At 38.6% G+C, this 15,427-nt stretch overlaps 3 protein-coding genes across 3 annotated transcripts; all 3 read right to left on the bottom strand.

Annotated features, from left to right (window-relative positions):
• Positions 1-2,022: 2,022 nt before the first annotated feature.
• Positions 2,023-6,313, bottom strand: LOC148101466 (uncharacterized). The gene is made up of 3 exons (XM_087845644.1): positions 5,852-6,313; positions 3,881-4,045; positions 2,023-3,596 (listed from the first exon to the last, which is right to left on the bottom strand). The coding sequence occupies exons 1-3, from the start codon at positions 6,311-6,313 to the stop codon at positions 3,510-3,512; spliced, it is 714 nt and encodes a 237-aa protein (XP_087701770.1). The 3' UTR covers positions 2,023-3,509.
• A 530-nt stretch (positions 6,314-6,843) lies between these two features.
• Positions 6,844-8,930, bottom strand: LOC148101465 (uncharacterized). Its single transcript, XM_087846235.1, has 4 exons — positions 8,679-8,930; positions 7,540-7,650; positions 7,349-7,450; positions 6,844-7,139 (listed from the first exon to the last, which is right to left on the bottom strand). The coding sequence occupies exons 1-4, from the start codon at positions 8,868-8,870 to the stop codon at positions 7,053-7,055; spliced, it is 492 nt and encodes a 163-aa protein (XP_087702361.1). The 5' UTR covers positions 8,871-8,930; the 3' UTR covers positions 6,844-7,052.
• A 1,080-nt stretch (positions 8,931-10,010) lies between these two features.
• Positions 10,011-11,274, bottom strand: LOC148101464 (uncharacterized). The gene is made up of 4 exons (XM_087845643.1): positions 11,027-11,274; positions 10,737-10,841; positions 10,535-10,636; positions 10,011-10,409 (listed from the first exon to the last, which is right to left on the bottom strand). The coding sequence occupies exons 1-4, from the start codon at positions 11,222-11,224 to the stop codon at positions 10,320-10,322; spliced, it is 495 nt and encodes a 164-aa protein (XP_087701769.1). The 5' UTR covers positions 11,225-11,274; the 3' UTR covers positions 10,011-10,319.
• Between the last annotated feature and the right edge of the window lie 4,153 nt (positions 11,275-15,427).

Raw genomic sequence — 15,427 nt, 5'->3', positions numbered from 1 at the left:
CAGTAGAAATCATGTGACAAGAGGTCCAACTGAGAGACCTTTCAAGGGTTGATGGACCAAAAAGGTTTGGAAACACCGGTTTAATGAGTTCACGGATTAAATATTCTCTGTGTTTTTACAGTTTTTCTCAGTCGCTTTGGTGCTTTTCTCAGATCAGAATGAAAATTCTCAAAGCCATTAGTGCAACCTCCACAACATTTAGTCATTTGTGCACATCATAGTAGCAATTTCTCTTTCCTCTGAACAAATTGTAAATGCTCTTGGACATGTATCAGTTGCTTTCGTACAATTCTCTGCTGCCGACAACATTATCATTTGCTTATGTCATGTCAGTCAAAATGAACTATACTTTTAGATGCTGAATAGTCGTTCCCAATAAAACTAATAGTCTTCATTTTATTGCTTGAGTCATTGCATACAAAATTGGTGAATTAGATGTCAAGCAAATGTTATACCTTTTTTTTTTTTTTTTTCCTGGAAATGTCCCCGAAATTGAACAATTTCTCTCAGGTGAACTTCAGCTTTCACTGACGAGGAGGTGTGTGAAGTATCAGTTGTAACCAGTGATAAGCCACTTGTTCACAGTCACTCATCAATCAATCCCATGAACCCCTCAATTGGCAAGCATATATGAACCGAGCAGGACATAGTGTGTACCATTTCTACGATTCTGTGACACAGAAATGGAAGGTCAGCATCGTGGAAGAGGGGTGAGGAGGCGGTGGGGACAAAACAGGGGAAGAGGGAGAAGACGCCAAATACATAGGCCGATTCCTAATGAAATTAGGGCAACACTTGTTGACCATGTTGTCAATCACGGCCTTACTGTTCTGTAAATAGTTTGAAATGTTTATTTTTAAAAAAAATGCTTTTTAGGTAAACAGCTGCAAAAAACTTTGTTGTTTGCATAACTCAGTAACTTTTTTAAGAAGTAACTATATAATTAATTGCCCAACATTGGTCATTATTTACTGTATTTTGCAGACAGAGAGTTACAGGACTCTCTCCCAGACCACAGACTCATAATACAAGTCAGAGCTTTATTTAAAAAAAAGAAAGTTGTGTTTTCAAAATTGGAGTTCAAGTTATTTTTACTTCCAATAGTGTTAACATACTACACAGGTCATGAACAAGATTTTTTTACATTTTCATTGTAAGTGGGCTAAAGCACTTAATTAAAAGTAGTCTAACATAAATATAAATGTTGTAATTTGATTATTTTAATAAACCATGTAACTTGGATGGATTCGATGCTGGCGTGACCACAGTGCACACGTCCAATGTTGCTCACAGTGGTCCAAGGGATCGCTCAGGAGTTTGTGTGTTCGCTTAGACACATGAAAGATTAGAGGGACTATTGCTGCTCAGTCACCTGCTCAGCACTCTGCGGCTCCCACGCCGCCGCCTGTTCCTGCTGGAGGCCCAGAAGAGCCCCTCCAGCAACCTTTCTCATTCGCCGGGGGTTCAGGAGAACCTCTCCAGACTCGTGCCACGTCAGCTGGAGGGCCCGAGGAGCCTGCCCAGCCTCATGCCACATCAGCTAGGGGTTCTGGAACGCCTGTCCAGTCGCCTGTCTCCGCTGGAGGGTCCGAGGTTTGGGTTTGGGTCTTTTTCCTGCCTGCACACAGCCGTTTTATGACAAAACCTCAATGACCCAAAGCAACACTGTAAAGAAGACAGGGCCAAAATTCCTCCACAATGATGTCAGTCGCTGATAAAGTCAAACCAAAGATGATTACTTCAAGTTTTTGCTGCTAAACTCGTTAAAGTAGCACATAGTATTTGCAATTAAAGTAAAAGAATTGGGGTTTTTTTTTCCGTTTTGGTCACAGCTGCGGTGGCAGATGTGCAGAGTGGTGAACGAAGGGCTCAAATGCAGGCACTAGCTTTGATGTGAGTAAGCTTTATTTTCAAAATGATGAGAATACAGAGTGAGCGAAGATGGGAAGGACAGAAAGTAATATAAACCTAAACTGGCAAAAACTAAAGAAACAAACCTGAAACCATGAATCGCAAAAGAAAATGCAGAAAGTATATGCAGAAAGATATGCAGGATAACACGCAGGGTGAAGCACAGGGTGAAAAACAGGATAACACGCAGAGGTAACACAGATGGACCAGTCACAAGCAGAGGAAAACACAGGGCTTAAATACACACAGGAGCAATCAGGGAATGGGAGACGAGGGGGAATCAGAGCTGAAGAGACAAGGGCAAGAAAACCAGACACAGCTACACACAGGAAAGGGACTATCAAAGTAAAACAGGAAATATAACAGGTACACCCAGAACCCGAGCTTAACACTAAGACATTAGACATGGGAACAGGGATCGAACACAGAGACGTGGGACCAGGACAGGCACAGAGACACAGAACAGAAGGAGCTCAAAACAGAAGCCAAACCCTAAGAACAAGAAAATCTTAAGAATTAACCCAAAACACAAGATAATAATAATTAAAACCAAAACCACTGAGTCCACAGACTCAGGACCGTGACAGTTTTTTACCTTTTTTCAAAATATATTTTACTATTCTGTTCTACCTAATTGCTGAAATAATGGCAGGATGTTAAAAAGTGAAAATAATAAAAATCTCAAAGTTTTTAAAACTTTCAGGATTCAGCCATGAGCCAGATCAGCTTAGGTAAGTGAAATGGTAGCCTGACCTGGGTTAGTATTTGAGTTATTATGGAACCTAATTTACTTGGATTTATTGTTATTACAGTATCTGCAGTCTTAATTAGTTAAACACCAAACCAGTGCAAACCAGGGCAGCTATCCATGACAAGGACTTTGGTCTCATCATGGAAATCTGGCAGACACACTAATGCATTGTTGGTCGCTGACCCAATGTTTTGAGTTTGCTCTGGACTTATTATTCATCTCTTTGGAATCAAGAGATTTTCATGTTCTAGTTATGAATTCGTCTTGAGTTTAGTATTTCCTAATACCTCTGAGTTTTGTTATTTCTATATCTAGCTGTTGGTTCCTGTTTGATTATGTTAGTCACCTCTTTGTGCCCAGTTTGTCTCTTCTCTGTCTGTTTGGTCTTTCCGTGCCCTGTGTCTTTTGTTTTCTTGTTTCCCTCTCAAGTCCTGGTCCCTGTGTTTATCACTTCCTGTTCCCTTGATCATCTCTCTGTGTTTCATTCTTTTGTGTCAGTCATGTCTCCATGTCTGTTCCCTGTATCACATTTTCACATCTTGCTCTAGGTCTCAGTCTGTGTCTTATGTCCTGTTTTATTTAGATAGTCACTCGTTCATGTTCAGATTAGCTTCCCCTGTCTCGTAAATAACACACACATCTGATTTTCTTTTCATTGTGTAGTAGAGAAAGCATACAATTATTATTATCTTCAACACATTTATCATTAGTAAGTAAATAGTAGCAATCAAAGTGACACTACAGTTGAGTATGCAAGCAACCACTTGACTAAGGTAACTTATTAACTAAAGTATTTTCTTACAGCTAAAAAAAAACATATATTTGAGTTGCGATGAGGAATTTATTTTTAGTTGGCAGTCAAAGCCAAAAGTGTAGGAGCGCCACTGTGGTAGATCATGTTTCTGTAGTGACCCAACCTGGTTTTCTTCATCTCCTGAATCAAGAAAGAACACATAAACACATTTGGTTATTCACACAAAGGAAACTAAACAAAGAGATCCAACTTTATTCCAAACTGTCCCAATCTAACCATTTCACCGATGAAGCCATTTCACCAGGCTCAATGGTTTGGGGGCCATCAGAAGAGCAGTTTGAGACAAAAAGATTGACTTATTGCAACATTTGTTTGATAACAGGTAAAATATCTAGGAAATTAATGTAGGAGAAGAACATAAAATGTAAGACACTTTTTAAACATTTACATTTGAGTGATAATACCTCTGTGAGTCTCTGTCTCTGGATGCAATGAACATATGGCTCGGGTTTGCCTTTTATCTGGTTTGCTATTGCTTTGTAGCAAATGACACAATCGATCAGAAGCTGTGGAGCAATGGTGGGTTTCAGGAGAAAGTGGTGGTAGATATATTTCCCGTCAAATCCACTCTGAAAGAAAAGCAGCAAGTCAGTGGATTTGGGCAGGTAGAGATGGTCAAGCAAACCTGCTAAACTTCAAATTGAGCATCAGAAAGAAGACAGGGGAATTAAGCGACACTGAACATGGCATGATTGTTGGTGCCAGACAGGCTGGTCTGACTATTTAAGAAACTACTCGTGTACTGGGATTTTGTGGTCGACGCACCACTGCAATACGGACCACAATCTCTGAGGAATGTTTCAAGCAACTTGTTGAATCTACGCCATGAAGTTTTAAAGCACATCTGAAGGCAAAAAGGAGTCTAACCCAGAGAATGGATGCATGCTTACATTAATGCTTAAATGAATGAAATGTTTTTATAAGGCAAACGCATTCAGATTCATGCAACCACAGAGAAAAAGTTCCACAAAGAAATCTGCCAGAAAAAAACTGTTACTCAACGTAACTCCAGGTCTATGCCCACAGCCCACTAACAGGCTACAGGGCTTTTCTTTGGTTGTTTGTGGTGGTCACACTTTAATCTGCAGGGGCTGTGGCCTCCATATGGCTCCACCTCCAGGAGTGCACCTCCAAGTGCAGGATGCCAGGAGGCAGAATAAAAGTCCAAATGAATCTTCATCTTCAGAGATCACGCAGAGGAAGACAAACAGTCAAGGGCCAAATTCCAAAATATATCACTGTGGTGAACTAAAAATAGAGAACAGTGATTTTGACCGGTGCACAGAGGCTGTGATGCTCATGGTCAGTGTCCGGCTACATCAAATGATTCAGAGACTAATTCATTTAATTCCACCTTTATACCAACTGAATACTGTCTATAGTACAAAGACAATATACAGTATACCACAGTAACAGTATTAAAGTAGGAAATGGCAGTCAGCCAAGATAGCTCATGAAGCTTATATCTTGTTGAACTCTTTGTGTAAATCCACAAAGAGCAGCAGGTCAGCTGATCACAGTCTGTACACTAAGAAATTATTGTGAGTTGTGATTGTTTTCCTCACACTGAGCCCCTACAGCCAGTTTTAGGTTTCTCCCACTTGCTGAATCCCACTTTAACCCCTTATTGTACTCATTTTCCTGTTTAGATGCAGAGTCAAATTCACCCTCTACGATGTAGGCAACAGAAAATAGATATTTACTTTCTTACTTTGAGTGCATTTCAGAGCCTGGACCTTTTCACTTTTACTTTACTAAAGAAGTTGATTCAGTATTTCATCTTTTACTGGAGTATTTTTTCTGTATTTTTACTTAAGTAAAGAATGTCTCTACTTTTGCCACCTTTGGCTATTCTTAACTTTAATGTCTAATTATGCTGTCGTGGCTGTGCAACGCATTCATTATCTACAGGAAGAAATGTGAAATCCTGCAAGTTTTCACCAAATACGCATCAGTTTTGATTCTAATGAACAGCTGTGTGGAAACATCAGTCTGTTAAATAGTACTCCAGTCTTTGCACCTCATTATCTAAACATAATCTGTCAACAGTTTCAGTTTAAGCAAACCTTTCTCTGTACAGCTGCTATTTGGCAAAAAAAAGGAGAGAGGAAGAGAGAGAGGAAAAGTGCGTCAAATCGGTGTTACCTGAAACCAACATTTCAAGTGTTTTTCTCTCTCTTTAACATTAGGATTTAACATTTGTCTTTTAAATTTTAGCTGTTTCTGTTCTTATGCAGACCTTTAGGAGACTGTTGACACAGTCAGTAAGGTTATCACACCCCATCAGTGAGGCAGCTACAGGTTTCATTAGAAAATAAAAGAAAAAGGGGAAAAGTTGGTGAAAGAGCAAACATCCAAACCAAAAAGATGCTTACCTCAGTTTCTAACTTGTCCACAGTTTTCAAAAACTGATAACGGTGTCGGATCTTAGAATGAGTGGTGAGCTCTCGCCGTACCAGATTGACACCTTTTTTGTAGATTTCAGGCAGCCCATTGTAAGGCTGCCAAGCTTCAGCAGAATACAGCACAGCCGCAGCACAAACCAAAAACAGCAAGCCAGCAGCCATATTTCTCCAAATGCGTGAGAAGAGCAGGGAAAACCAAGCACTGAGTGCAAACCAAGTTCTATTATAGGAGATTAAAACACACTCAGTGGGGAATACCACGGTTGTCAAAAGAGAAATTAGACTAAATCCTAATGTATTATTACAATTAAGTCCTGGTTCACTAATCCAGATCCTGGAAACAAGCCCAAATTGTGGTGACAAGCTTTTGGCACCAGGACAAATATAAAGTTTAGCAGTAATTAGTGCAATTTTTTTTTGTTTTGACTTCATTAGATGGCTCTTTGTTGTCACCTGCACCAAAAAACAGTTGTATTTGGGCCAGGAAAGCAAATGGGATGGTCATTTAAATATTTTATTTCCATGAAATGAAAACTCGTGAAGATTTCAGAGTCAAACATAGGCCTTATGAACACTTAACAAATGTTGAGTATGTATAGTGCATCCAGAAAACATTCACAGTGCGTCACTTGTTCCACATTTTACAGCGTTATTCCAAAATGGATTGAACAAATTTTCCGCTTCAAAATTCCACACAAAAAAATGACAAAGTGAAAAAAGTTTGCATGTAAATCTTTGCAAATGTATGTACTAATATGTACCTTATGTACTCTCAGTCTTTGCTTAATATTCTGCTGAAGCACATTTGCAGCTATTACTTTTGCTGCAATTATCTTCCTTGTTGCTTGTTTGAAAATAAAATTTGGCCTGTAAAGAATCTGAATTTCTAACAAATATAAACAACACAGTCATGCATTGTTGTTGGGTAATGCAACGGAGGGGTGATTTATTGCACACACACAGATGTTTTACTCTTTTTATTTCATGTAACACATGGAATACATTTAATTCAAAAGGAAAGAAGCCTCCTTTCACGTGTTTATCACAAGCGAGTAAGTGAATACTAAAAAAGTGACACTACAGATGAGTATACATGCAACCTCTTAACTAAGGTAATTAAAGATTGCCTTTATAGTTTTGTGGATATATTTGTGCTGCAATTAGGATCTTATTAGCCGCTAGTACGAGACAAAAGTGTAGGAGAGCCTGTGTGGTAGATCATGTTTCTGTAGTGCTGCAGCCTGGCTTGCTTCATCTCCTGAATCAAGATAGAACACAAAAAGATGTCTGGCGATTATTCACACTCGGAAAACTAAACAAACAGCTCCGGTCTCTACCACAGACCATCCGGATCTAATCTAGGTTTTTGAGTCATCAACAGCAAAAAAAAAAGGTTTATGCAGCAAAAAGTATAAAATGTAAAAAAAAAAAAAAAAAGAATTTTTTTAAACACATGAGTAAAATTACCTCTGTGAGTCTCGGTTTCTGGATACAGTGAACATATGGATTGGGTTCATCTTTTATCTGGTCTTCAAATGCTTTGAAGCAAATTGCACAATCCATCAGAGGCTGTGGAGCAATGACAACATAAAGAGCTTTAGTTCTGGCAATAAATAAAATAAAGGCGACTTTTTTTTTTAATGTTAGCATTCGCTCACTCGATCATTCCTGAAGGGGCATCTCTGAGGGTCAGTCTCAGTTGTTCCTCTCGGACACTTGGTGGGTTTCAGGTGAACGTGATGGAACAAGTATTTCACATGAAATGCATCCTGAAAGAAACAGAGGTAAATTTTATGAGGTTCAATTGCAATATGGACTAAAACCTAGCAGGTTTCATCGCTGATTTTTCTGTAGTAGTCAGCTCACGCAAAGCACTGTGGTACAGAGGTTATGTACAGGAAGGCAACAATTAAGGGCCAAATTGTACAAACAGTCTGAGAAAGTGGTAAACAAGCAAGAAGGCCAATGGGAAACACTTTAGCTTTAGTATGTTTCAGGTTTACTAAATCCACTGCAGCTGTGCCCCTTGGCGTGCATCAACAGATAAACAGATACATGTTTACTGCATGAGCCCTTGCGTAATTATGAGTGTCTGTAGATACGTAGCAAACATCACTGTCTTCTTGGCAACAATACTCAGCTGAAGTCATCAGCAGATCTGGGGGATAAAATCTGCTGCAGTTCAGTTATCTGCCTCACTCTCTCAGTCTCACATCTGTACAATCTTTGTTGGCTTTGTTTAGTCTGTTTGGCCCCCAAAGCACCCTGCATCTTACCTTGCACATGCAGCCACATGTACACCACTCATACCCCTGATAACAGTCTAAAAATCCAACATGATTTTTTCCCCATTCAGATTTGTTGCATTTTCAAAGTGTTCCTTTAATTTTTTTTAGCAGACTGTAACTGTTTTGTTTTTCTGCACATAAATCTAAATGCTTGTGAATGTTTTAAGTTTCAAAGTTCACATAATCCAATAGAGATGGGAAAACAAGTTTGAACCTGAATTCTCCGGAGCCACAGAGAACTGCGGCTGAAAGCACTGAAAGCAGAATTTAAAGTATTTTTCCTCTTTTTTTAACATTATAATTCAATGTTGTCTTTTAAGTTTTAGCTAAAAACATTTATGTTCTTCAGCAGAGCTTTAGAAGACTGCTGGTGCAATCAGCAAGGCTATCTCACCCTATTACAGATAGACTGATGTTTTTATACAGAACGTTAAGCAAAAACATTGATAACACTGATGCTGGTCAAGAGTTTTCAAAAGAGTCGACAGCCAAATCTAAATGATGCTTACCTCCTGTTCTAACTTCTCCACAGTTCTCAAAAAGCGATAATGGTTTTGGACCTTATCGTGGGTGCTGAGCTGTTTTATTGCCAGATCCACTCCTTTCTTGTAGATTTCAGGCAGCCCATTGTAAGAATCCTGAGCTTTGGTGGAGTACAGCACAGCAACTGCACAAACCAAAAACAGCAAGCCGGCAGCCATGTTTCTCTGAGTCTGGGAGGAGAGCAGGGCAGCTTGGAGAATAAAGACTCGCGTTCAAAACAAGTCCTTTTATGGCTTTAGGAATCACAAGTGAAACTAAACATACCTATCAACAACAGACCAGCTGCACTCACTGTTTATATCCCCCAGTTTCCTGTAATACCCAGGAGGCCACAGACTAAAACTTTCAGATGGAAAACATGCTTAATGTCATAATAGGAATTTGTTCTTACAATAGCTAACTTATCCAGCTTTAAAGTGTGATTAAAGCTGTGGATTAGCTCATTGACAATCTAATGATACATTTAAAGACGACCATCTTCAGCTTTTATGCTCTAGGAGCAGAAACGTTCTCTGCAGGGATGAGGTTACATAACACCTGGAGATGCTTACGTAACAACTTCATTTCAATGAAACCACAACTCATAAAGATTTGTTAGTCACACACATTGCAGCAAATTATCACAGCAAAGAAAACTCATTTCATTCTACTTAAATCAAAGAAAAAGTAAATGCACAGGTATTACACTGTTGTAGCCGAGCCAGTTTTATATACTTCATAGATCAGAGTTCCCAAAGAGGCTTCATAATAATATAGTAAAGGAGAGAAGTAACAAACGTTTGTAAACATTTTGATTTGATAGATTGCTTTTATCCAGTAACTTTTCTGGACCACAAATGATACCATGTGACAAGAGGCCCCACTGAGGGACCTTTCAAAGGCTCGTGGGCTAAAAAGATTGAGAAGTTCTGGTTTAATAACTTGCCAATATCCTCTGTTTTAAGTGCAAAACTTTAACATCAAGAATGATGACTAGTTGAACAGTTGTGTTCAGAAGATTAAACACATGTCATCAGATCAATAGAGTGAAAAAAAGTGAAATAATCGTTACTCGCATGTTCTGACATAGAATAATTTATTTATGTATTTATTTATATTTATAGTTTTGCCTGTTGTTACCACCACAGTGAGTTTTAAAAATAAAAAAAAAGTAAGATGTGATCAAAGAACAGACTTCTAGCTTTAATTCAGGGGCTCTAATAAAAGTTTTATATTACCTGTTTATGAATTAGAGCCATTTTTATACACAGTCCCCCCATTTTCAGAGAGTTAAAAAATAATTAGAAGTAAAGCAGATAAAAGGTTTGGATTCAAAGTTTATTAGAATATAAAAAGAATGCATACATTTACTTAGCAAGGGAGCTAGGAAGGTTGCATTTGAATAAAATATGTTCTTCACATGATAAATGCCTCTCAGAGTGAATAATAAAATATATAATAATAGTTTAATAACATTTCAAAAGACAAGATGTAAACATCATAAGTGCATCTACCAAACTACAGAAAGGTTAAGTGCAGACTGACAAGAATTTACCTGTCTGATTGTAGTTTTTTAGATATTTTCAGAAGCAAAGACACTAAATGCTGCATGTTTTTTAACAAAATTTTCACTCTTTGCCTGTTGATCCCAGAAGAACTGTTGACCCGCTGCTGTATCCCAGCTTATTGCAGTGCTCCAGTCTGCGTGCTGTCATTGCCTGCCATTCATAACCAAGTAAAGATAAACATGTTTATCACTGCAGTGCGGTTTCATCACTTATGACAGGCCACAGTTAGAACTTTTGGAGAGACTGTATTAAAAGGTAAAGCAGGAGATACTGACTTGTGTGATGGCCGGTTTACGGAGGCAGTGAATATACGGTTTGGGCTCTGGTTCGATTTCTCCTCTGTGCATTTTGTAGCAGACTGCACAGTCCATCAGCGGCTGCATGAATGCACAAGAGCAAAACAGCATAGACAAGTTAGGGCAGGCCATTATCCTCACATTCCACAGTCCCGAGCCGAGTAACTTGCCGAAAACTTACTCTGTCGTTTCTAGGCTCACACGCTGAGGAGTCAGTGGTCCCTTTTTCACAAGTGGTGGGTTTAAGGTAGAAGTGGTGATAGAAGAAGCTTACATCAAAACCCATCTGAGAAGAAAGAAGCAAAGCAACCCAGATTAGTTTTAGTTCATGAAAGCATCATATTCTTTGCTGCTTATAGCACATTCTTGATGATTTTAATCCAAATACACCATAAACCATTAAATAATAACCAGGTCTTACGAAACAAATGATAAAAACTGGGCAATAAAACTGGATTTGCTGTTCAGTACCTCATAGTCCGACTTCGAGACACTTCTTAAGAAGACATAATGATCTTGGATTCCAGAGAGAGAGTGGAGCTTTGCTAAGGCCAAATCTACTCCTTTCCTATACGTTTCAGGGAGTTCCTGTGCATTCGAGGACAAGAAGAAAGCTCCGACGCTGAACAGCCAAACCAACAGAGCAGCCATCGTTCTCCTTGTGGCCATAAGAGTGAGGGTGATGTGAAAAGAGCAACAGACCACCCCCTTCTGTACTGTTTACTCAAAGACAGAAGAACACCCTGCCCTTACAAGGGAGAAAAACAGGCGTTTCTGTTTTGATTATGCCTCAGTGTTGATCCAGAGTAGATGTCTGCATCCTCCCAACTTCTTTCTTTTATCAGAAAGATTTTTGACATTTAAAAAGTAGTTTTCTATCAGCACATTGATAATAAAGTAGTACTGAATTTCATGTAGAAAATCACAAAATAAAGTTAGATTGATAAAGTAACAAAGAGAACACATACTAAACTGATTTACATTATTTTACTGAAGGGAAATCTATTGGCGCTCCACAGGGTTCAATTCTTGGTCCTCATTTTATTTAACAACTGTATAGTTTTGTACTATAAATAATGTAAAACAAATATAATAATTCTTGGCATAATTTTAAATGTTAATCGTAAATATTAGCTGAACTGACCACCGACTGTATATAAAGGATTAACTAACCATTGTGATATTACTGGTTTGTTTGCCTATTTTCAAAGGTTTTGACCTGAGCATTTTAGAAAAAGTGAGTGAAGTTGCAAACTCATTGGGAAGGTTTCTATCCAGTTGTTAAGTTTGACATCACTAGCCGTGTCTGGGCCTAAACTCCGCTGCAGGTCCATATATCAAACGATCACTATGGCATTACTGAGAGTTGAAAAACTGTCTAAAGTCTTTCATCTTTAATAAAATAATCAGCGTTCTGCTCTACCAGGTGTAACAATTGAGTTTAACATCCAGGCATCTATGAAAACGGAATTTATGACATTTAACGGAGTTAGAAGTTAGCAGGAAGTTAGCTCGCTAGCGTCTATCTAAATACAATATAGCATGTCCTGACTGCGGGCTTTGGAAACAAATTAAAACGCACAGCTCTGTTATCACTTCCAACATAAATGAAGACAGAAAACTAAACAGCAGTGACGTTTGTAGGGTTACTGAAGTTTGGCTAGCTGGTATATAATGATGTGCTACGTGACCACTAGCGACACAGCTATGTTAGCATAATATAAACAAGCTAACTTTTTTTCCACTCGATAAAAGTTAACGTGAGTGTTCTCGGTGGTCAGGAACAAATGTAATCGCATGGCAGGATGCTGTAAAAGGACCAAACTTCAGCCAGGAGAACAACTGAGATAATCCATCCACAATACAAGGTTAATCATTCATATACTGCTGCATGGGCTGGGCTGTAGTTACATCCTAAGGTTTTAAAAACTGAGCTTAAATAAATGATTAGCGGTAATAAAAGCCGAGGGAGGTCAACAGTGATCACTGACTGTTTTAGGAGCTTTTTGAGATTAAATAGAAGAAAATACAAAACATTAAACATGTTAACAACACAAAAGCCATATTAAACGCAGACTACTTTAGGCCCGGAAGTAGGATTCGTCACGTCATCACTTAACGACCGGATTGAGCTCAGTGGATCCAAACAGCCATTTTTAAAAACCAATCAAATCCTTTATGGCGCCATAGCAGTCACCCCCCAGTTGCAATTAAAAAGAATGTAGGTTTTAGGTACTTTTGCATTAGATACCAATTTCAGACCAGCAGCATACATCCATCCTTTATATACAGTCTGTGGAAATGAGTGTTTTAATTTCCTCACATAATAGATAAAAAAAAAAACAAAGCTCATCTTCAGTCCCTGTCTATTAAAATTTCAGATCAAGTCAGGAACTGAAATTAATTGAAAACAGATACTTTAAGAACCATACAAATAAAAAGCGGAGTATAACATTTAAAAATACTAAATGTGTAAAAATATCCTGCTCGCTGATAAACTGCTCGAAGACGGCCAGATTCAAACCTGGAAACTTTCCCTGCAGATTCTGCTCCATATTATCATCATTGCACCATTTCACTCCTCATTCTAGCTGCTTGTCTTTGGTAGCCGCTGAGCTCATGAGTGAAGACAGAAGAGATGCTGTCTGTGTCAAAGCCTGATTCTTCTACCTCTTTAACCCAGTGAACGGGTATTCAGTCCCAGCCTTTCTAACCATATGTTGTTGTAACTATCCACTGTGTTTTCATGTTAAAACACCTATGTGCATAATAATTATTCTTCAACATTTCTTCAGCATAGACAAGTCATCATCTTCCATTGAAACAATGGCCGATCGCATTAAACTGACATCTCTGACATCATCACCAAAAACAGTCATAATGCTCGGGTCTTATTTTCTACAGTTGACAGGCTAACAAACCCTCCTGTGTCAGTGGCAGCTGAACTTCATTTGACCATGGCCTGCAATGACTTTGCCAAATTCTTCACAGAAAAAATCCAAAAGATTAGACAAGCAATTGGTACATCAACAGCAGATCCAGAATATGTACTGTGTCCACCGAAAAACTGTTTAAACACCATGAAACAGTTTCACCCGATTAACAGCAAAGACCTGGAGGACATCTTAGGTCAACTGAACTCCTCCTCTTGCTGTTTAGATGTCCTGCCAACAAGTTTTTTCAAAAAGGTCTCAAAGACTTTAGAGTCAGACCTGTTACAGATCGTCAATTTTTCTTTATTATCAGGTGTGTTTCCAGAATCACTAAAAACGGCTGTAATAAAACCTATTCTGAAAAAGGACAATCTTGACAAGACACAAATGAACAACTACAGGCCGATCTCAAATCTCCCATTTTTAAGTAAGATCATTGAAAAAGCAGTTTCTCAACAGCTCAATTACTTCTTAAAACAGAATAACTGCTATGATGCCTTCCAGTCAGGTTTTAGACAGAACCACAGCACTGAAACCGCTCTGACCAAAGTGTTTAATGACATATGTCTGAATACAGACAGTGGAAAAATGTCAGTCTTAGTTTTACTGGATCTCAGTGCAGCATTTGATACAGTTGACCACAACATATTACTCAAACGACTGGAGAACTGGACAGGTCTTTCAGGAACTGTACTAAACTGGTTCAAAACATACTTAGAAAACAGGAAATACTTTGTATCAATAGGTAACTTCACATCTGAGCAGACAAGTATCACATGTGGAGTTCCCCAAGGTTCCATCTTGGGACCCCTTCTGTTTAACATTTACATGCTCCCACTGGCACAGATTATAAAGAACAACAAAATAAACTACCATAGCTATGCAGATGACACACAAATATATATCACAATGTCACCAGGAGACCGAGGCCCTGTACAGGCTCTTGGTAAATGCATTGAGGAAATTAATGACTGGTTGTGCCACAATTTTCTCCAGCTAAACAAAAACAAAACTGAGGTAATAGTCTTTGGCGCCAAAGAAAAACGATTACAGGTCACCAGAGAACTTCAGTCTATACACCTAAAAACCACAAACCAGGCGAGAAATTTGGGTGTAGTGATGGATGCAGACCTAAACTTAGAAAAACACATTAAGACAATAACAAAATCAGCTTACTATCACCTCAAGAATATATCAAGGATAAAAGATCTGATGTCCCAACAGGACCTGGAAAAACTAGTCCATGCATTCATCTTTAGTAGGCTTGATTACTGTAACAGCATCTTTACAGGTCTACCTAAAAAATCAGTCAGACAACTACAGCTCATTCAGAACTCTGCTGCTCGAGTCCTCACTAAGACCAAAAAAGTGGACCACATCAGTCCAGCTCTGAGGTCTTTACACTGGCTGCCTGTCCGTCAGAGGATAGACTTTAAAGTTCTGATGCTGGTCTATAAAGCTCTGAATGGTTTAGGACCAAAATACTTTAGTGACCTCCTGACCCAGTATGATCCTTCCAGATCCCTCAGGTCATCTGGATCCGGTCTTTTATCAGTTCCCAGAGTCAGAACCAGACACGGAGAAGCTGCATTCAGCTTTTATGCTCCTTATATCTGGAACAAACTCCCAGAAAGCCTCCGATCAGCTGAAACACTCAGTTTATTTAAATCCAGGTTGAAGACTCACCTGTTCTCAGCTGCATTTGAATAAAGCACCAAATCCGCACTCAAAACTTACATTTTAACTACTGATTTTATCTACTGTTCTGATTTTATCTGTTTTGATTTTATATACTGTTTTGTTTGTTTGTTTGTTTGTTTGTTAATTAGTTAGTTTGTTTGCTTGTTTTAATCAATTTTAAATCATGTTTTTTATTTGTTTTTGTTTCTAATGTCTCTGTAAAGCACTTTGAATCACCTTGTTGTTGAATTGTGCTATA

The sequence above is a fragment of the Neolamprologus brichardi genome, chromosome 9 (assembly GCF_056152115.1).
Source record: "Neolamprologus brichardi isolate AB-2024 chromosome 9, ASM5615211v1, whole genome shotgun sequence".
NCBI lineage: Eukaryota > Metazoa > Chordata > Actinopteri > Cichliformes > Cichlidae > Neolamprologus > Neolamprologus brichardi.
The sequence above is the reverse complement of the archived record's forward strand: the minus strand, read 5'-3'. Positions and strand labels throughout refer to the sequence as shown.